Raw genomic sequence first — 23817 nt, forward strand, 5'->3', positions numbered from 1 at the left:
CTTTAATGCCTTTCTAACTTCCCCCTTACTAATCATTGCCACTTCCTGGTCCACCACACTTGCCTCTTCTACTCTCCCTTCTCTATCATTTTCCTCATTCATCAACTCCTCGAAGTATTCTTTCCATCTACCTAGCACACTGCTGGCACCAGTCAACATATTTCCATCTCTATCCTTAATCACCCTAACCTGCTGCACATCCTTCCCATCTCTATCCCTCTGTCTGGCCAGCCTGTATAGATCATTTTCTCCTTCTTTAGTGTCCAACCTGCCATACATGTCATCATATGCCTCTTGTTTTGCCTTTGCCACCTCTACCTTTGCCCTGTGTCGCATCTCAATGTATTCCTTTCTCCTCTCCTCGGTCCTCTCAGTGTCCCACTTCTTCTTAGCTAACCGTTTTCCTTGTATGATTTCCTGTACTGTGAGGTTCCACCACCAAGTCTCCTTCTCTCCTTTCCTGCCAGAAGATACACCAAGTACTCTCCTGCCTGCTTCTCTGATCACCTTGGCTGCAGTGGTCCAGTCTTCTGGAAGCTCTTCCCGTCCACTGAGAGCCTGTATCACCTCTTCCCGAAAAGCTGCACAACACTCGTCCTGTCTCAGCTTCCACCACATGGTTCTCTTCTCTGCCTTTGTCTTCCTAATTTTCCTCCCCACCACCAGAGTCATCTTACACACCACCATCCTATGCTGTCTAGCCACACTCTCCCCTACCACTACCTTACAGTTGGTAACCTCCTTCAGATTACATCGTCTGCACAAGATGTAATCCACCTGTGTGCTTCTACCTCCGCTCTTGTAGGTCACCCTATGTTTGTGCCTCTTCTGGAAAAAAGTGTTCACTACAGCCATTTGCATCCTTGTTGCAAAGTCTACCACCATCTGTCCCTCCAAGTTCCTTTCCTGGATACCGTACTTACCCATCACTTCTTCATCACCCTTATTACCTTCACCAACATGTCCATTACAATCTGCACCAATTACGACTCTCTCTCTGTCTGGGATGCTCAGACCTACATCATCTAGCTCCTTCCAGAATTTCTCTTTCACCTCTAGGTCACATCCTACCTGTGGGGCATAGCCACTAATCACATTACACATAACACCCTCAATTTCAAATTTCAGCCTCATCACTCGATCTGATACTCTTTTCACCTCCAAGACATTCTTAGCCAACTCTTCTTTTAAAATAACCCCGACTCCATTTCTCTTCCCATCTACACCATGGTAAAATAATTTAAACCCTCCCCCTAAACTTCTAGCCTTACTGCCTTTCCACCTGGTCTCCTGGACACACAATATATCAACCTTTCTCCTAATCATCATGTCAACCAACTCCCGAGATTTTCCTGTCATAGTCCCAACATTCAAAGTCCCCACATTCAGTTCTAGGCTCTGTGTTTTCCTCTTCTCTTTCTGCCAAAGAACCCGCTTTCCACCTCTTCTTCTTCTTCTTCTTTGACTTCGACTTCGACCCACAGTAGCTGAATTTCCAACAGCGCCCTGCAGGTTGACGGCGCCGGTGGCGGACGTTGTTAACCCGGGCCACGACCGATCCGGTATGGAATTCTTTGGATGAACGCTCATATTTGTTTGGCAAGGTTTTAAGCCGGATGCCCTTCCTGACGCAACCCTCTGCATTTATCCGGGCTTGGGACCGGCCTACAGTTTGCACTGACTTGTGCCCCCCATAGGGCTGCATTAATGCCTCGCAATACAATAAAATCAATAAAAGACAAAAATATCATGGATAAAATATAAAAGCAGACAGAATGTTCATTATGATATGCATATGAATTTATGTTTTGTACACAGACAGGTACAACAATTTTGTTGCTGATGAAGTAATATTGCAGGAGGTTTGCTCAAAAGTAGGGGTGGGTGGCTCTTATAAGAGCTGTTTTGGGTGTGTAATATGTGTATTACACGTTATCTTGCCATGGGATAGTTACCTCAGCTGAGAAGAAGGATGTGAAGGCCTCCCTAACCCTGACAGCCTCTCTCGTCGGGTTGTTGGCAGCAACTCTTCCGATACCTGGCAGTGGTTCCACCTCTTCAAGTGGGATGCTTCCAGCAGATGCCTGGGTTTTCCGCAGGACATTTTAGAGAACAAAGGTGGTCTTAACACACTTCTCCGCAACTTGCTGATGAACCTCCATGGCACACCTTTATATCCTCCACTGGGCAGAGAGGATCCCGAAGGCATTCTTCACCACCAGCCGAACTCGGGAGAGAAGGTAATTAAACAGCCGTCGCTCGGTCAGAAGAATGCGTCCAGTGAATGGCCTCATCAAATTTCTCTGGAGCGGAAAAGCCTCATCAGCGTCAAAGACATATGGCTGGGGTCGTCATTGGTCAGCTCCTGGTAGTGGCCGTTCTGCTGGCAGTTGGAGGGTGCAGTGCTTGACCAAAACCCGAGTTGGCCAGAATCCCACCATCGCTGGTTCTTCCATAGCCCCTGGCATCAATGACCCTGAAACATTTTTCAGCATCCACAACTGCCAAGAGAACAAGTGAGTATGTTCCCTTGTAGTTATAGAACTGTGATCCAGAGTTGGCGGGGGCTTCCAGGACCACATGTTTTCCATCCAGAGCACCACAGCAGTTAGGGAAATTCCACTGCGTCTCAAACCTATCACCACTCCTCTGTGGTGGGCACAGCCATGAAATCATCCACTAGACAGTCCCAAATTGCTGTTCCCACATCGGGTACAATCTTGGATATGGTGGAGACCCCAACACGGACACTGTTGGCAAAGGTCCTGAAGGAGTCACCTGTGGCAAAGTATCTGCAATACATAACACATTAAATTCACCAGTGTCGAAATGAAGATGCTGTAGTAGTCTATAAAAGTAGTAGTCTATAAAACACACAGTTGTGCTAAAAAAATATTGGCACCCCATGAGCATAACTGTATTGTCTATTATATATAGTCTAAAAAAAATCCTTCTGTCACTATAGAAATAATTTTGGGAAACCTAATTGACCTAAAACAGGAAAGGTTTAGTCTGATTTCATGTCAGACAGTCAAGAAGAAAATAAAAGCATAGTGTCTTTTTATACAGTCATGGCTAAAAATATTGGCACCCCATTGTTGCCAATATTTTTGAGTGCGACTGTAGCAAACAAATTCAACAAAAGTAGCCTATAGAATTAAAACAATCATAAATTCATAATTAGCTTACATACACAAGACATAATCATACATTCATAATGAATCATGAATAGATAAATACATCAGACATAAAAACATGTTGCTAGTAGTTGTACCATTTTCTTTATATGGCTGTGTAGCTGCTTTCAAAAATTATAATAATAATAAATTCCAGTGTGCTTTCAAAAATTATAATAATAATAAATTCCAGTGACTTTATTTAGCTGTACAGTATGTTCCACACATTTCATCAGTCAATTTCTTTTTACTGTTTGAATGATGTAGGTGTTTCAACATGATTTGGATATTAAAATAATCATTTTAGCGCTGTAATGAACTGCCGTGAGACTCAGTTGATATAGTGAATATTTACCAAATAAAACTGTCACTCACCGGAGACAAATGGACAGGCGTTCCGCAGGTGGGATAGAACGCCTGTAGTTGGTGTGCATGCATCTGATCCTGGCCCCGATACAAGCCAACAAGTGGTCAAGCTGGGCACAGGTCATTCAAAAATACTGCTGGAAACGGCAGTCATCCAGAAGCAGTTCTTGAAGAAAGCGGTGGAATTCTCCAAGTTATGTGTGCCTCTGGATGGTGTCGTGTATCCAAAAACGACGCAATTTTTAGGATGTTTGGACTTCTTCTACTTCTTCTTCATGTACAGAGCCACAGTGCAGGTCAGGTTGTCGTCCATTGCTGCTAGTGTGGCGCCGGGAGGAAATGTTGTCAGCGCCTCCTGGAGGGTAAGCCCCGCCCCTTGCCGAGTTTACAGCGCTGATGAAGCATATACACGTTCAATGTGTCCGAATGTGTCATGCGATCAAACGAGGGACGCGAGGCGAAGCGCTCTTTCGCATCCGGTAGGAACGTAGCATAAGCCATTCTACTCGCCACACGAGTTTGCCTCTTTCATCCTCACGGGTGTCTACATTCCTCCCCAGGCTGACATGAACGCTGCACTGCTAATGCTCGCTGAACAAGTAAACAAACTTGAAAAAGAGCACCCAGATTCACCCCTCATTATTCTTCGTGACTTTAACAAAGCTAAACTCAACCAAGAACTCCAGAAAACAACATTCTAGACCACTGCCACACCACGCTAAATGACGCATACCGCGCTATCCCCCCATGAAGCTCTGGGTTCGTCTGATCACTGCTTAATTCACTTAATACCAACATACAGACAAAAACTTAAATTGGCGACGCCTATGGTGAAAACAGTAAAGAAGTGGACCAATGAAGCAAAGATAGAACTTCAAAGCTGTTTAGACTGCACAGACTGGATTGTCTTTGAAACTTGAACTGGCAGCCTGGATGAATATATGGACAGTGTTACATCCTATGTCAGTTTGTAGCGTATATGAGGGTTAACTAAAAAAAACTATAATTTGGGAAAAGATGAAGCCGGAAGCGATGCCTGCGATACCTCCGGTTTAGCGTAATTTTAAGTTTAATCGTTAAACTCAAACTGATCTATATCGTAAAGGGGGACCACGTCACTTTTTATATGTATAAAATTTAGGGAAAGTGACGATAAACTTTTATATCAGTCTCGTAATTTGAAGGTTGCTACATTTTATGAAATTTTGAGTTCTAGATGACAGAGGTATACTTAAACTCAGAAGACACACAAAATACAACCAAGAGTGGAATTTTATAGTATATTTAATGACATCTACAAGGGCTCGAGAGGGAACCACAAAAAGGGGTCTGACTTAAAAAAGAAAATAACACTAATAATGATAAAAAGAAGGAATATAGGCATACGAAATAGGACATCGTGTGTTGGACTGAAGTTGGAAACGTGAGCGTTTACTGCGTCCAGTGCAGACGGGCGAGAGAGAGAGGACAAAGTTGAGATTTTGTCTGGGACGAGCAATTTCCCCAAAATTATTAGGCACGAATATTCCACAGTCTGGCAAACGCGTGCAGTGTCTACTCACGACTGTACATCAGATGGCCTCTGGGAGTGGTCTCTCGCTGGGCGCATCACAGGAAGCAAGGAGACAGATTTGGTTGAAGAAGGAAAACAATGTAGAAAAATAAAACAAAACAAAAGAGGCGGAAGAAGATGTTCGTCACGCCTCCTTTGGAGAATATGACCGTCTCTCTCCACGCCTGATTTCCGAGATCCGCTCGCAAGTTCAGAGAACTCACGCTTGGCTGGGAGCCGAACAGCAACTGTTCGGGAGGCTTAGCAGCGGGGTTCCATAGAGGCTAGGGAGCCGGATCTCCATCACCAAGGCCTGCGGTTACCGAGCCATGTGTCCGAAAAAAGAAAGGACAGGGGTGGCCGAGGCCAGCCCGTGGCTGGCGAGCTGCCACCAAGACAAGAGCTAAGAAGCCAGAGGAGAGAAAAAACACAAGAGAGCGAGAGAAGGCGGGAGTCAGGGGTTCAGTACCCCGGGGCATGTCGAAGACGACTGAGGACCAGACAAGACCGCACCCATTAACTTGAGTCTGGTCTACAAAATTTCAGAAAACGGGTTTAAATTCATATATTAATATAAAATAACCTCAGTTGGTACTCTCTTTACTCACAGGTCAATCACATAGAATGTCTGTTTATACTTTAGTTTTGGCAAATCAACTGCTTATGGTTCAAATGACATTTCAATTGACGCACTGACACAGACATCAAGGCATACATTTGGAATATTTCTCCAGAGTTCGTGAACTATCAAAACAGAGATTTATCCTTGGTTAAACATCAAATGAGAGTTCACAGGTTGCAGTACTCTCAAACGCCAGTGGGTATCGCCTTGCGTGCACGTTTGGATATTAAGCAAAGTTTGTTGCTGTATTTGCATCCCATCATCGATCGGTCCCCTCTTGGGCTGTTGCCAGTTCAAATGAAGAAAAGAACTTTGGTCTCTCGAAAGCAAGATTTCAAGGGGACCTGCTCATTACTTTAGGGTCCATTTGGCGTCTTGTTGGGGGAGTCTCACAGCAGGGCGGCTTCGTAGAATGACGTTTATCAAGCCGTGGGGAGTCACTGTGTCACCTCAGTTTGCAGGACGCATGTCTGCTACACTTTTCTGTGACGATGTGTGTGCACCAACCAAGACATTTCACATGTTCGATAACAACAAGCCGTGGTTCACCGCTAAACTTAAGCAACTTCGCCAGGCTAAAGCGGCGTCCCTATAGGAGTGGGGACAGAGCCCAGTACAGCTGCGCAATTTCGGATCTGAATGACTACAGGCCTGTCACCTTGACATCTGCGGTCATGAAGTAATTTAAATGAATCGTGCTATACCCCCTCAAGAGAGTCACAGGACCCCTGCTGGAGCCCCTGCAGTTTGCCTACCAAGCAAACACGTCTGTGGATGACACAGTCAACATTGGACTGCACTTTATCCTAGAACACCTCGACGGCACGGGGAGCTATGTGAGGATCCTGTTTGTGGACTTCAACTCTGTGTTCAACACCATACTCTCCTCCAAGCTTCTCCAGCTCAGCGTCTCGTCTGCCATCTGCCAGTGGATTGACAGCTTCCTGATGGGCAGGACACAGCAGGTGAGGCTGGGGGACACCACCTCATCCAAACGCACCATCAGTACTGGGGCGCCCCAAGGATGTGTCCTCTCTTCGCTGCTCTTCTCTCTCTACAGGAACACTGCACCTAAACGCACCCGGCTGTCAAACTCCTGAAGTTTGCAGACGACACCGCAGTCAACGGCCTCATCAAAGACGGTGACAAGTTTGCGTACTGACAGGAAATGGAGCAGTTGGGGCTTTGGTGCGGCCGACACAACCTGGAGCTGAACACGCTCAAGACTGTAGAGATGGTCATTGACTTCAAGAAGCATCCTCCGCCACAGCTACCCCTCAGGCTGTTCAACTGCCTGTGTCAACTGTCAACACCTTCAAGTTCCTGGGAATCACAGTCTGTGAGCACCTGCAGTGGGAGACAAACGTCAACCCCATCCTCAAAAAGGCCCTGCAGAGGATGTACTTCCTGTGGCTTCTGAGGAAGCACGGCTGCCACAGGAGCTGTTGAGGCAGTTCTCCACAGCAGTCATCAAATCAGTCCTGTGTTCATCCATCACAGTCTGGTTTGATGCTGCCACAAAAAAGCCATTACCCGTTAGTCGTTTGCGCAATGAACGATGTATTCCGCAGTGAATGTACTCATGAATGATTTTAACCGTCAAGCACATGAAAACACAAATGATGAATTTACCATTAAAATGACAGAAGTTGTTGTAATAAGTGGAAGTTCTGCGCATGTTCTCTTCAATGAGCTGGTCCCATCAAAAGATCTCCAAAGATTTGTCTTATAATAGTGGCCGCCAACATGTTTGAAGCGGAATCACTCCTCGCGGTTGTCGTGACCATCATTACGAAATGGCGAAAAAATATGTAATCTTGCTAGATATCACAACTAAACCGCTGTAATTGCCGACTCACAGTAGCTCTTTGACCAACTCAAAATATTTTTTGTTCAGTTTCTCTGTGCGGCCACGCACTGTGGCTGGGGACGCTGCTTAAAATGATCAAAATCATAATCAGCGGTCAGGGGGTGATTGGTCTGGCAGGAAAGCTGAGCTTCATGTCAATATGCTGTCGGTGTGTGCGAATTTTGGCATAGGACTGCATTAGACTGCAATTGAAACAACAACAACAACAAACATTCCTATAGTGGCAGTTTAAATATACTTGACAGCTTTCTGGGCAGCCAGAAAAGAGCACAATTGTGCACCTTTTTCCTCTTACGCAAATGTGAAAATATGGCCCTGTGTGAGGCATTTTCGAGCTCACTGTTGATTTCAGCAGAAAAGTGGCCCTAAATCACACTCTCCACTTGTCATATAGTCTTTAATTAAGAGTTGATCACTCTTTCCTGCCACCCCTGCATTAGGGTGTTTAATTTCCTGCTGTCATATAGCCTTCACTTCTGGATGTATTATTCATCATGCCAACACAGCCCTCGGTGTTGCCAGGGGTAGTGGGATGACTCCTATTTCTTGAAGCGTCAGCTTGACAATAAAGACAATCTAAAACCATAATTCCTTTAGATGTTGCGCTCAGGTTAAAATGTCAACATTTACAGTAGATAACAGTGCTGTCGATTCAGCAACTTTACTGGATGAGGGATTAAATCATAAATGCCTACTGTTGTCTGTTTTTTTTTTTTTTTTAAATAGAAACACCAGTGTATTCTTTGGCGAAAATATATTATTGAAAAATATGATGTGTGATGAGAGTCAGGAGTTGTAAAACATAAGGTGTCATTATCTTTAGTGTAACGTGACCTTCAAGTCCACATTCATTTTCCTTTGCACTTGAGGATTCCAAAAAGCACAAAACCCATTCACTACTTCCTTAAACGGATGGATGGAGGTTGATGATTCGCATGGATTTTTGCTTTTCCATTTTCTATTTCAAAAACATGGCAGAGAGCATCTCTGTTTGCTCAGAAAGCCAATAAAGTGTGGCAACTGGCCACCCACTACTGTGACAAGCCCAGAATGAAAAACACTCAAGAGCACGACACAGAGCTGCTGCCACCCGTCAAAAGGTTGTCTTATCGGTGCGACGCGGGCCGTGAGCACTTGAGTGAAATGGGCAGAGAGACACTCTGATAGGAGGAGAAAGTAATGCTTCTGCTCTGGTTTGTTGGCAGAATAGTGAGGAACTGAGACCAAAGCAGAAGCATGTGGGTCAACATGCCTGCACAATTTTACAGTTGAGGTGCATTTGTCACTATAGATGCTGGTACAGGCCGCCTTGTTCCAAACAGCTTTGTTTAAGTTGTACAAGAAGCCACCAAATGTAAAAGAATGCGGACTCTGGTATTAAGTTTTTTTTTCAATCTTGTTTTCCTCTTTTGTGTTCACTATAGCGCTATTTTTTCAGCCATCACAGCAACACAACTTGGCATAGAAATTTTATCGTATGTTGTACTGCGACAACTTTGTCAATAGAAAAACACCCCACAAAGATAAGGACAATCCAAACAGAAAGAATGGGATATAAAATAAGAGAGATTGTCAATACAGCACAAGATAATTAGGGAGCATAAACTTGCTTTCTTTAAATAGCAGTCCTTTTGCTTGAGCACATTTCTATTTCAGAGCTATTGACTATGAAAAGCACCAAGAGAATCCTTTCATATGCCCATGTCATTCATAAATATTGTCAGTTTCTTTCTTTTTTTTTTTCTTACAATAGAAAATCTGTATCCCTTGTTTCATATTTAACATGCAGTTTGAAACGTTTTATAATGCAATAAAAATCAGGGACTAATCTTGGTTGATTTATTGCAACCTGCATCAATTCAAGTTACTTGGAATTGCAAATGTCATTTCGACTTCAGCTTGCGAAAATAATTGCATACACGTACATGTTTAATTTCCCTACACTTAAACATTACTATTAATTGCACTTGGTGGTGGCCTCAGGCACTGTGATGGACTGGCAGGAAAACATAAATGGAAAAAAATCAATCAAATGAATAAAGATTTTGGTGGAACACATGGGTGAGTAAAAATCATCAGGCATGTTGCTACAGGCTCTGCATATGCATATTAAATATGGGTGACAGCATTAGAAGATGATTTCAGTCCTTGATGAAAGCATCCAGCCATATTCAAATTCAAAGCATGTACAGTATGTTATATGCAGAACAAACCAGGCAGGCGTTACAGACAGACATGATTATGATATGCATTAAATACTGTAGACTGTGTTTTTTTGTTTTTTGTTTTGTTTCATTCATGTAGAGCAATATTGTAGTGGGTAGCAAAGGCATCTCAGCAAAGGCAGAGATGTGCACTCCACTTGTTACAAAAGGTTGCATTTGCGGTTTCACGGTTGTCATGGTATTTTTTCTCTTCACCATCTCTGGTTTGTGGTGGCATCACAAAAGAAATGCTCACTGAGCTGAAGTCTAATGAGATGCTCAAATCTTGTGAGATTTATTGAGCTCGCACATGACAGCAGTTGGAATTGGAATTTTCCTGAAAATGTTGGTCAAATTCCAAGTTAGCTACTGAATAGTGATACTGTATATCCAAGGATATACTGTACATTTTAATATTAACCCTGATTGCATCAGACAAAACAAGCATTACTAGGTTGGATTTACATTACAAGGGTCAAGTGGTCCGATCCTGTTTTTTTTTTTTTTTAATTTGGTGTGCCACATGGCCCATTTTAAATAAGCGTCATGGTAGTGTAAGCAGAAAAACAAAGCTACGTTCACACTGCAGGGCATGAAGCCCAATTTGGATTTTTTGTTAAATCGGATTTTTTTATGTAGTCATTCACATTACAAAAACCAATGTGGTTTATACTGTAGACGAAAGGCATCTGTGATGTAAAACACATGCGTACAAAACAGGACGTCACATTGCACATACACACAAAAACTAGCCGCCATGTTTACGGACGTAAACAGAGCCCCTCACATACAGTAGGTCTCGCCATTGACGCATTTTTGGTAATTTCAAGGATTTTGTGCAACTGGACCCAACATGTTCTTATATTCATCATTTCTAAAGCATCTTCTTTTCGCCACTGACTATTTTCTGCTCCTTTGTCTGCCGTTTGCTTTTGTCTCATCTGTTTTGTCAAACAATTGTGACATTTGTCGTCTTGTGATGATGTGCGTGCCATGTGAGCGTCCATATTGCACTTGCGTCGGATACATTAGCCGATTCATATCCATATTTATATCCATTTGTATGAATGGGGCCTGGGTCGGATATGAAAAAAATCAGAACTGTTCACATTGACATGAAAAAATCCGATCCAAGTCACATTGGGCAAATAAATCAGAATTGACCTGCAGTGTGAACCTAGCCCAAGTAGATGTCTGAATCAGAATTAGGCATTAAGCTCTACAACGTTAATTTATCCTTTGAGTCGAGGATAGGATTCGGGTTAGGGTTAGGACAAGGACAAAGTACGACTACAAATGCAGTCATACTTCATTAACTGCAGAGTAAAATGTGTGCATGACGCAGTATAATATAAAGTACTGTATATAAAAAAGCTGAAGGAGCACTAAAAGCAGAATCCAAATCTTCATGAATTTACCTTGAATGAGGGCCGTAGTAATTTTCCAGCACTCGAGGTCACTGATGTGGACTAATCACCCACAACCTCCGCTCAGTCAGCATTGTTCCCCTCTCCTGAGGGCCCACAGGGCCTGTGCCTTGTGTCCTGGTGTTTGGCCCATGGGTGGCCTCTCGATGACAGAGAATGCTCGAAGAACCGAGATAGAAATCACAGCGCATGGGGCTGCTCCCATCTGTATAAGGGCAACCTTTTTGTCACACACCCAAGGGTCAGTGTTTCCTTTGTTCCCTTTCTGGTTCAACTCCCCATTGCCTCTACATTCTGCTGCTCGAGTAGCACAAACCTAGGTCACATCAGCTGGTATTTCTTTGCCCACCCCACGGCACTCCCTGGTTGCCCTGCAATCCTTCACATCCATGCTGTTTTGACAAGTCTTTATATAAAAGCCATACATCATAGGTGGAATTTCAGTCTGTTAAAAAGTTGGAAACTGAGGCAAAGTGAAAGACAAAGTAAAAAGTCACATTACATGATATGACCTGATATAATGTAACTATGTGGTTCCATTTGGACACAGTGAGGCAGGGTTGATATTACAGTTGAATTTATTTTTGATTTTTACATACATTTTCTTTACTGCTTAATGCTTATAGTTTAGGGTCACCAGGGAGAACCAAGAGGCAGGGTGCAACCATACATTATTTTTACTGCAGGAAGAGCCACTAGATAAAAACACACAAAGGCAGTAAAAGAGCTGGTACAAAATGTACAGAAAGCTCCTTATTACACTGGAAACTCAGGCTATTGATTATTTCCCATTATTATACCTTGTAGTTAGTGATAGACATGTTACAAATTACATACAGATGAATTATTATTTTTATTAACTCGACAGGAATATACGGTAAAATATTACCAATTTTTTATTATGACAGAGCATATTTTATAGATGTGATAAGGAAAATTACAAAACTGAATCTGTATTGCGGAGCAAGCTCAATACCTTTTTAAATCTAAACAGACAGACTGAAACCTCTTATCTACTCAACGAGGATCCTATAAATGAAAAAAAAAAAAAAAAAACCTAAATTGCTTAAAACCTGGAAATATTCAATGGTGATTGAGCTGGGTAAAACACATTTAGTCATTTGCACACCTACCACCTCTTCAGTGCAGCACATTTACCAAGCGTCTTGAGTGTCGTCAATGGCCCAGCTGCATCCAAGCTACATCCCTCTCCCGGGGCCCTGCCATAGCCAGACTGGGCCAGGCCACTGAGGTGCTAGCGTGAAATACCTCTTAATTCCTACCACTATCTTTCCTACACAGATCCGGGTTTTAAAATCCATGAATCTTTTCGAGGCAAAGTATTTAAAAACCTGATAAGCACACAAACCAAAGGACAACATCAAGTGAATATCAACAAAATTACTAAATTAAACAAAATAAATATGCCAATTAGTGCGCAGTTCTATTGCTGTGATTTGTTAATTTGTTGAGTGTTTGCATAGACCTGCCTGGGTGATCTACCTTGATTCCAAGAAAGCTACAGTATCTCAGATCTGAACACAGGTTTGATTTTGCCATCATCTGAAGTCTGTATTTTTTCCTGACTGAGACACTGTACTGCTAAAACGTTTTCTATTCATAAACACTGTGGAAGCTGTGGAGGAGGTTGCAATGAAAGTTACGTAAAGCTAGGGCCTGACATGTTACAGCAGCTGCATGCATATCAACATAGTGATATAACAGACATTGGCACCTGTCATGATATATTACTGTGACTCATGAAACTTTGTTGAACACATTCCGGCATTAAGTATTGTGACATAATTCAGGTCCACTAAATTTTTTTTTCCAGTTTTTAATAATAGTGTCGACCAGTTCAGGGTGTAACCCCATGACCCTGAACAGGATGAGCGGTGTTGAGAATGGTTGAATGCATGGAATAATAGTGTCAAATGATTACGGCTCGGTATTAAAAAAATTAAATGTCTATAAAACAATATCCAGCCATCCGTCCATTTTCTGTACCGCTTATCCTCACTAGGGTCACGGGCGTGCTGGAGCCTATCCCAGCTACCTTTGGGGAGAGGCAGGGTACACCCTGAACTGGTCGCCAGCCAATCGCAGGGCATATATAAACAAATAACCATTCACACCCACATTCACACCTACGGGCAATTTAGAGTCTTCAACCTAGCATCCATGTTTTTGAGATGTGGGAGAAAACCGGATTACCCGGAGAAAACCCACGCATGCACGGGGAGAACATGCCACCTGCACACAGGCGGGGCCGGGATTTGAACCCCGGTCCTCAGAACTGTGAGGCAGATGTATCAACCAGTCATATATATGCCTAGAAAGCAATAGTAAGGAATAATTGTTGTAGTTCCTGACTCCTCCAAGTATTTGACCTGAAGCCACTTTCTTGAATGAAATAACTGGCTGACCAGTTGTTTCTTTTCAGCGTCCGTGTTCGTCCACCATTATTATTAACTACTAAAGTTACTAATCCAGAAACTCGAGGGTAATGTGTACAATTTACGCAAAGACACGCAGGTAGGCATGCATGCACACACATACACACACACACACACACCCCTACACATGCACACCCACACACACACACATGCACGCACACCTATAAGCAATTTAGATTCTTCAGTTCAGCAGACATGTAGATGGGCTTTGACTGTGGGGTGATAACTCGAGCAACCAATGGAAGAACTCCACACAGAGAGGCTCACCAAAGAGTCAAACAGATCCCACCTGAACATTCTGGGTTTTTTTAAATTTATTTTTTTAGATATTGAAATGTAAAGGGAATGGTTAATGGACTCTGTAACATTTAAATTATATTTTTTTTAAATGACCAATGACCATGAATGGGGTGCCCATGAATGTGTATTGTTGTTGGTTTCTATGTAGAGGGATGGTCATCAGCATTGTTGGAGGTCACTACTCTCTGTCCTTACTTGTCTCCCCAAAATCTAAATGAAAGAAGTAAAATAGTCATTCCCTTGGTGATGTTTTGTAAAATGTGATGAGCAAACTGGTTGTATGAATAATTTATTATGATGAATGTTATTGAAATGAAGTTAACAGGAGAACAGGTGTGTCACTAGATTTTATGGACAGGGGTCCTTAGCCCCTTCTGGAGATGCACAAGATTTGAGTGAATGTAGTGCACAAGAACAACATTTCACAAACAGCTAACGAAGATGGAGAAATTGTTTTGGGACGTTTTTGAATGTGTATTGAGTTTTAAAACTATAATACTGTTTCAAAGTTACATCACTGTTAGATTTGTAGTGTTATTTCAGTCTGTATTTTTAACTGTACAAAAACACAGGAAGTATGTTTACTGCATTATTCTGATAATAATAATAATAATAAGAAGAAGAAGAAGAAGAAGAAAAAGAAGAAAAATCTACTAAAATAATTATATTACAGTGTATGCAAAACTGTATGCAAAAAAAGTCAATGTGTTGTCACAAAGTCAACCAAGCACATCATTTTCAATTAGCAAGAATCTTCTTTTCCTTTCAGCTTGTCCCGTTAGGGGTCGCCACAGCGCATCATCCTTTTCCATGTAAGCCTATCTCCTGCATCCTCCTCTCGAACACCAACTGCCATCATGTCTTCCCTCACGACATCCATCAACCTTCTCTTTGGTCTTCCTCTAGCTCTCTTGCCTGGCAGCTCCATCCTCATCATCCTTCTACCAATATACTCACTCTCTCTCCTCTGGACGTGTCCAAACCATTGAAGTCTGCTCTCTCTAACTTTGTCTCCAAAACATCGAACCTTGGCTGTCCCTCTGATGAGCTCATTTCTAATTTTATCCAACCTGGTCACTCCGAGAGCGAACCTCAACATCTTCATTTCCACCACCTCCAACTCTGCTTCCTGTTGTCTCTTCAGTGCCACTGTCTCTAATCCGTACATCATGGTTGGCCTCACCACTGTTTTATAAACTTTCATCCGAGCAGAGACCCTTCTGTCACATAACATACCTGACACCTTCCTCCACCCGTTCCAACCTGCTTGGACCCGTTTCTTAACTTCCTGACCACACTCACCATTGCTCTGGACGGTTGACCAGTATTTAAAGTCCTCCACCCTTGCTATCTCTTCTCCCTGTAGCCTCACTCTTCCCCCACCACCCCTCTCATTCATGCACATATATTCTGTTTTACTTCGGCTAATCTTCATTCCTCTTCTTTCCAGTGCATGCCTCCATCTTTCTAACTGTTCCTCCAGCTGCTCCCTGCTTTCACTGCAGATCACAATGTCATCTGCAAACATCATGGTCCACGGGGATTCCAGTCTAACCTCATCTGTCAGCCTATCCATCACCACTGCAAAAAGGAAGGGGCTCAGGGCTGATCCCTGATGCAGTCCCACGTCCACCTTAAATTCTTCTGTCACACCGACAGCACACCTCACCGCTGTTCTGCTGCCCTCGTACATGTCCTGTATTATTCTAACATACTTCTCTGCCACTCCAGACTTCCGCATGCAGTACCACAGTTCCTCTCTGGGTATTCTGTCATAGGCTTTCTCTAGATCTACAAAGACACAATGTAGCTCCTTCTGACCTTCTCTGTACTTTTCAATCAACATCCTCAAGGCAAATAATGCATCTGTGATACTCTTACTAGGCATGAAACCATACTGTTGCTCGCAAATACTCACTTCTGTCCTGAGTCTAGCCTCCACTACTCTTTCCCATAACTTCATTTTGTGGCTCATCAACTTTATTCCTCTATAGTTGCCACAGCTCTGCACATCACCTTTGTTCTTAAAAATGGGCACCAGTACACTTTTTCTCCATTCCTCAGGCATCTTCTCATGCACTAGAATTCTATTGAACAAGCTGGTCAAAAACTCCACAGCCACCTCTCCTAGATGCTTCCATACCTCCACAGGAATGTCATCAGGACCAACTGCCTTTCCATTTTTCATCCTCTTTAATGCCTTTCTAACTTCCCCCTTACTAATCATTGCCACTTCGTGGTCCACCACACTTGCCTCTTCTACTCTCCCTTCTCTCTCATTTTCCTCATTCATCAACTCCTCAAAGTATTCTTTCCATCTAGCTAGCACACTGCTGGCACCAGTCAACATATTTCCATCTCTATCCTTAATCACCCTAACCTGCTGCACATCCTTCCCATCTCTATCCCTCTGTCTGGCCAGACCTGTATAGATCCTTTTCTCCTTCTTTAGAGTCCAACCTGCCATACATGTCATCATATACCTCTTGTTTGGCCTTTGCCACCTCTACCTTTGCCCTATGTCGCATCTCAATGTATTCCTTTCGCCTCTCCTCAGTCCTCTCAGTGTCCCACTTCTTCTTAACTAACCTTTTTCCTTGTATGATTTCCTGTACTGTGGGGTTCCACCACCAAGTCTCCTTCTCTCCTTTCCTGCCAGAAGATACACCAAGTACTCTCCTGCCTGCCTCTCTTATCAGCTTGGCTGCAGTGGTCCAGTCTTCTAGAAGCTTTGTATAGATCCTTTTCTCCTTCTTTAGTGTCCAACCTGGTATACATGTAATCATATGCCTCTTGTTTGGCCTTTAGCATCTCTACCTTTGCCCTGTGTCGCATCTCAATGTATTGCTTTCTCTTCTCCTCGGTCCTCTTAGTGTCCCATTTCTTCTGAGTTATCCTCTTTCTTTGTAAGATACACCAAGTAGTTTCTCTGATCACCTTGGCTGCGGTGGTCCAGTCTTCTGGAAGCTCCTCCCGTCCACCGAGAGCCTGTCTCACCTCTTGCCGAAAAGCTGCACAACACTCGTCCTGTCTCAGCTTCCACCACATGGTTCTCTTCTCTGCCTTTGTCTTCCTAATCTTCCTCCCCACCACCAGAGTCATCTTACACATCACCATCCTATGCTGTCTATCCACACTCTCCCCTACCACTACCTTGCAGTTGGTAACCTCCTTCAGATTACATCGTCTGCACAAGATGTAATCCACCTGCGTGCTTCGACCTCCGCTCTTGTAGGTCACCCTAATTTCGTCCCTCTTCTGGAAAAAAGTGTTCACTACATCCATTTGCATCCTTGTTGCAAAGTCTACCACCATCTGTCCCTCCAAGTTCCTTTCCTGGATGCCGTACTTACCCATCACTTCTTCATCACCCCTATTACCTTCACCAACATGTCCATTACAATCTGCACAAATTACGACTCTCTCTCTGTCTGGGATGCTCAGAACTACTTCGTCTAGCTCCTTCCAGAATTTCTCTTTCACCTCTAGGTCACATCCTACCTGTGGGGCATAGCCACTAATCACATTATACATAACACCCTCAATTTCAAGTTTCAGCCTCATCACTCAATCTGATACTCTTTTCACCTCCAAGACATTCTTAGCCAACTCTTCTTTTAAAATAACCCCGACTCAATTTCTCTTCCCATCTACACCATGGTAAAATAATTTAAACCCTGCCCCTAAACCTCTAGCCTTACTGCCTTTCCACCTGGTCTCCTGGACACACAATATATCAACCTTTCTCCTAATCATCATGTCAACCAACTCCCGAGATTTTCTTGTCATAGTCCCAACATTCAAAGTCCCCACATTCTGTTCTAGGCTCTGTGCTTTACTCTTCTCTTTCTGCCGAAGAACCCGCTTTCCACCTCTTCTTCTTCTTTGACTTCGACTTCAATTAGCAAGAATGACAGAGAATATTTTCCTTCAAGGATTTAGCAATGTAATCAAAATCAAACAGCTGCAATCACCAACTACTTAGTGGGTGGAAGCATCAATGAATGATGTCTGTTTTTAAGGGTGGCCAATTGATCTATCACACAGTTGTGACTCAGATGCTGAAGTGTGTCTTTTCTATTTACATTAGTGCAAGACTGTGAATTATTCCCCTTTGAGACACATTGAAACAAATTTAATCAATCTATCAATACAGAGGCTAATGACATGACTTGTTGCAGAGATTACATTTTGGGCGCATATGTGACTAAAATGGTTGAATAACAATATTACTCAATTACTTTAAAATGAAATAATAAAGTAACATTTAAGTAGTCTAGAAAAATCTGGTACAGGTTAATTTGGCTTATCTCTTGGCTCTCCCCACTTTCTAATCATTACTCTCCTACATGAAATGTTAAAGTTAATCTCAAGTCTTATACGTTGCACTTTGACTGAAATTATTCATATTTCATGTCCATATTGAGTTATTTAGGATTCCTAGGCTGCCGCACAAATGACTATTGAGTGAAATCCTTTACACTCACATTTGGACTCACACCCACGAGATGTCGCTCCCTTGTTACTCTATCAAGTCATCTGTCCTGATTTCTACACTGCAATATGAGTGGGAGGAGTGGTTATTATTATTATTATTATTATTATTATTATTATCCACTAATGACAACGATAGTTGGAAGACCTCAGCTCCTGTTTCATGGTGTGAATTCATACATAAAGTTCACTCTATTTCTTCCTTCATCTTTTTGGATACAGCCAGGAGCTTCACAATGCATTTCAAGCTAATTGACAATGTAGTTAGTCGTAGCATGGTACTTTCTTCTGTCAGCTGGGGGCCATAGGTACAGTAACTAATTGTTACTATCAGCAGTGATGAAGACTTACAGTACTTTCTTGAAAAACTTTATGTCCATGATCCTTCACGTCGTTTTCCTCATGCTGCTTTGCTTTTAGTCAGCCCTGTGTGCTACCCATGCACGCAAATAGCAGCAGGCAGGTATACCAGTGTGAGCAAGGTCGCAGGGAAAACATGGACTGGCATTTGAGTAATAAGGACTTTCTCTAAATGAGGAAGTGAAACGGACAGGATAACTACAAGTGCTCTCTACCACACTATGAAGTGAAGGGAAACCCATAGATTTATGATCATATTTAAGTAAATAATGATAGGTTAGGTAATTATCTATTGAAACAAATTTTCTGGCCGTTTTATATTGAATTTGTTGGTACTTTTTTGTTAGAAGAAAATAAAAACACAGCCAAATCATTTAGAGGGGCTGAAGGCAATTTAGGGTGGCTGCAGCCTCCTAAAATAGGCCTAATGACACCACTGCAGGAGAACATTCACTGTCTTCTTCCTCATGTTGACCAAAGCACAAGGTCACAGGTGAATAAATTTCTATGCTCAGCGTTCTTTTTCAGTTAACAGAGAAATGCATTGAACACCGAAAAAGAATAAGAAGTTTGGGATGAAAATGATAAGGGTGAAAGACAATGTTTTCAAGCATTGTGCAGATAACTATGATGAATGGGTCTCTCACTCACACACATTTTGTACCGATTCATTTAAAAGCATTGCAGAATAAACCATGGAGATTGATCACTGAAACTCTGCACTGCATAACATGAGTGAATGATGTCGTTTCACACATCCAACAAAGACTACAAAACACAATAATTCTTCATGCTTTCGTCTCAATTTTTGTTTCTATTCTTGTTTCTATTTCTATTGTAAGCTGATTTATATATGAAGGTACTCATAGCGGCGGCACGGTGGACGACTGGTTAGAGCATCAGCCTCAGAGTTCTGAGGACCTGGGTTCAATCCCGGGCCCCACCTGTGTGGAGTTTGCATGTTCTCCCCGTGCCTGTGTGGGTTTTCTCCGGGCACTCTAAATTGCCCGTAGGTGTGACTGTGAGTGCAAATGGTTGTTTGTTTGTATGTGCCCTGCGATTGGCTGGCAACCAGTTCAGGGTGTACCCCGCCTCCTGCCCGATGATAGCTGGGATAGGCTCCAGCACGCCCGCGACCCTAGTGAGGAGAAGCGGCTCAGAAAATGGATGGATGGGTGGATGGTACTCATAGCATGAGACTCATCCAGCTTGATGTTCCTAACTGGATTAAAAAAACAGTCTTTTGCAGCTACCACTCGAGAGCCATAACACCAAGAAATGATAGCGCTTTGTTTCCCTCTACTGGTACTCAGTGAAAGTACCATTTTACGCTACACAGTTTTCTGTTTGCATATTTGTACATTTGTGCATGCAACTGAAGTCATGCGCATTTCAGCTTGTTTCAATATACAACAGGAGTGACAGCATTGTAGGATCAAATGAGGAATAACAATCAAAGAGATGCATAAACTGAGTGGAGAGAGGACTGACAGATGAAACAAGAAAAATAAAACAGGGAACCAAATGGTGTATAAATGCTGCACACTGGCAACTCTGCAGGGGATCAAAGCACTGGATGGCATTCACCATAAATAGAGTGGTTGGCAGCAGAGCAGGGGGGCCTTTGTTTTTCAGCATGCATCCATTGGGGATTGGCTGTCAAGTGCCATGGGATCATTTTGATGTTAATTGATAGGTTGATAGAGACAGACCAAGAGATAAAACGACTTCCTGCTGAGTACTCTGCAGTGCAATTCCCCTTCCTGCATTGTCTCCCCAGAAATCTCAGATGATTCCAGGAGCAGTGTCTCAGCATGCAATGGGATGGACTTTTTTTGATGAACATTTTATTTTCACATCTCAGTTGCCGGTGTTGACAAAGAGAATGCATGTGTCTGGAAAAAGAGGTGGTCCATGCTGCAAGGGCTACGACTGAAGCAAGTGTTTATATGTGAACTATTCCCTCGCAATTTTTTATCCCTCACATCTGAGGGGACAGGGCAGTAGTTCGACCATAAACACACACTTGTGTACATTGTGAACACAAAGAACACCATGGACACACTGCACGCAAGGCTACTGGGAACACAACCCCTGTGTGATGAGCTGATGCTGGTGTGGCATTGTGAGGCCAAGGTCACACAGTCTCATTCCTTTGTTCCCTTAATCCCATATGTTGGCTGGGTGAGAGGCCTACTAATGGCCAACACCCTCCAAAAGGGAACCACTGCGTTGACATGGACTCTTGAGACTCCCACAAACCTCCGCCCTATGAAAAGAGCTTTGCACATGTTCTTCATAATCAATCAACATGGCTAATTAGGCCCCAACCAAGTCCCTCAGAGAGGCATTAGGAGTAGAACCGGAGGTGTCATCATCACAATCATCAGTGCAGAAAAAAAGTTAAGACTTCTTGGAATGAGCTGGCTTTCTCAAATCCATTGTACAAACAGCACAGGTCATAACTGCTTACTGAAGAAAAAAAACTAAAGCTGAGAAGAAATTCTGCATAAATTAGTCTTGTGAAACACAGAGTCAGTGGCTTAACAAAACAAATGGACTCTTAAAGAGGAAGTTTTATTATTTTTTTTAAAGAAACAAATGTGTAGTGTTCCCCTGTTTGCTGGTATGCTTTTATTTTGAAGGCTGATTGTCCATGCTACTGGAAATAAGTGCGGGAGTTAGATGAGTGTCGATAAGCACTGGAAAAATGGAGAGTTCTCCGGAAGAGTTTGAATTGGCAAATCCCCAGGATTGGGAGAGATGGATCAGACGTTTTGATAGACTTAGAATGGCCAGGAACCTGCATCTCAACTCACAAGCCAACCAGGGACACACGCGGATTTACTCCATGGAAGATTAAGCAGATGACATACTGCTGACATACTGACATACTTAACCGATGGACAGAGGCAACCGTATGATGACGTCAGAAGGATGTTTGAGTTAAGTTTCGTACCAAGGAAGAATATAATCTACGAAAGAGCTAGATTGAAACAACCTGTGCAATAAAGTGATGAAACTGTAGATTCATTCGTTACTGCATTGCATTCAGTACCAGAGAATTGGAACTATGGAGCACTCCATGATGAATTAATAAGTGATAGCCTCTCCGTTGGACAAAGAGACTAGCCGAGCTGAGAGAATGCGGCTAGACAAAGATTTGACACTGGGAAAGGCTTTTAATATGGCAAGGCAGTCAGGGAGGAAAGGCAAAAGAAGAACTAGATGCTGTTACTGAAAAGCACAAGAAACAAAAACAGTACCCATCCAAGACAGTTTCAACAGAAAGGTAAGTGCACTAAGACAAAGACAGACAAACAATGTTTCAACGGTGGAAAATCCCCACTACATGGCAAATTCCAGTGCCCAGCTAAAGATGTGACATGTCACACATGCAGAGTGTGTAAATCGGCAAAAGCTGTACATGTGGTGTAATTCTACGGGAGGCCAAGAATAACCGTTGTTCCTGGGAGAACTGGATGCTGCCACAGACATCTACTACGCTGACCTGACCATCAGTAACCACAAAGTCAGATTCAAGATTGACACAGGAGCAGACGTCTAAGCTATTTTGGCACAGATGTATTATAACATTGCGGCTCGTGACTCCAAACTTGCAAAAATGGACAGACCACTGATTGGCCCAGGTGTCACAGTGCTCACAATAATAGGAAAATACACAGCATCACTATGCATAGGCAATTAGGTGATTCAGGAACCAGTGTATGTCATAAAAGGCCTACAAGTTGTTTTGTTAAGTAGACCAGCGAGCATGAAACTAAACCTTGTTTCTAGAACAGATAGCCCAGACAAGGGACTCTTGGTTGATTTTTACCCCAAACTGTGTCAAGGTCTAGGCATGCTAGCGCAGCAATACACTATGAAGCTCAGACCAGATGCCAAGCCATTTTCATTAGCAATGCCACGACGTGTTCATATCCCCTTACTTGACAAAGTGAAGGAGGAGTTGGAGAAAATGGAAAATATGGGAGTAATTTCCAAGGTGTAAGAGCTATCAGAGTGGTGCTCTGGATGGTCCCGGTGCATTCCGAAAATGGTTCTGTTCACAGTTGCGATAATATTACACTTCCTAATGAAGCAGTCTGCAGAAAGAACTCTTAACTCTATGGAAAACACACTCGGATCACTCGCAGGTGCGCAGGTCTTCAGCAAATTGGATGCAGATCGAGGACTCTGCCAGATTCCATTGTCCCCAGAATCAGCTAAGTAGACGTTCATAAAACGTTTTGGTACACTGAAAAAAAATTTAAGCTCAATTTACTTAGAAAATGTAAGGCAACTAATTGGATAAAATTATCGAGTATATATAGAAAAACCTTTCTTTGTTAAGACAACAGCACTTTTCAAATGTGTAAAACACAAATTTGCAAGTAAAGTCATCTTGAGCTTCCTATTTAACTTGTTAATCTTTCAGTCTTTGCGATTAGTTATATGAATTTTTAAATTGTTTTTTATGAGTAGATGCTACTTACTTTTCAAAAATATCTATATTACCCATTTTAAATATGATGTACTTGTTTTTTCTATTTACATTTTATTGGCTTTTAGGGATTTTATATACAGAATAGTTTCAAGTGAAACATGAGAAAATAAACACTGCTTTGCAAGTACTTTTATTAATCAAAAAAACAAACGCATACATACACAACTTAAACTATACAAATGTTCAGTGTTTCTGAACTTTATGCACAACTTGCTCTTCTCTAATGGAAGCTGAAAGGCACAATCAAGTCCAGCTGTATTTTTCAATTTTTTATTTATTTTTTTTCTTCCAAGGAGAATCCAGTTCATTCTTTCTGGGACCCTTCCAATCTCAGTCTTTCTAATACAACCTGCTGATTACACTGTGACAAAGCTCAGTGTTTTTTTTAACTCCCCGAGAAGATTGTAATGCCAAAAATAATATACAAAAATAAAATTAATTATATATAGTATAACAATGTAACTTTTTGTGAGTAGCTGTACA

General features: G+C 42.4%; 1 protein-coding gene across 1 annotated transcript in view; it reads right to left on the minus strand.

The window, feature by feature from the left end:
• Positions 1-3804: 3804 nt before the first annotated feature.
• LOC133477733 (exosome complex component RRP40-like) overlaps positions 3805-23817 on the minus strand; it is a 38654-nt gene continuing 18641 nt past the window's right edge. The window contains exons 3-4 of the mRNA XM_061772806.1: positions 6798-6920; positions 3805-3897 (exon numbers count right to left, since the gene is read on the minus strand). Of these exons, the coding sequence (XP_061628790.1) occupies positions 3805-3897; positions 6798-6920 (216 nt within the window). The remainder of the gene's footprint in view (positions 3898-6797; positions 6921-23817) is intronic.

Source organism: Phyllopteryx taeniolatus, chromosome 5 (assembly GCF_024500385.1).
Source record: "Phyllopteryx taeniolatus isolate TA_2022b chromosome 5, UOR_Ptae_1.2, whole genome shotgun sequence".
Classification (NCBI taxonomy): Eukaryota; Metazoa; Chordata; class Actinopteri; order Syngnathiformes; family Syngnathidae; genus Phyllopteryx; species Phyllopteryx taeniolatus.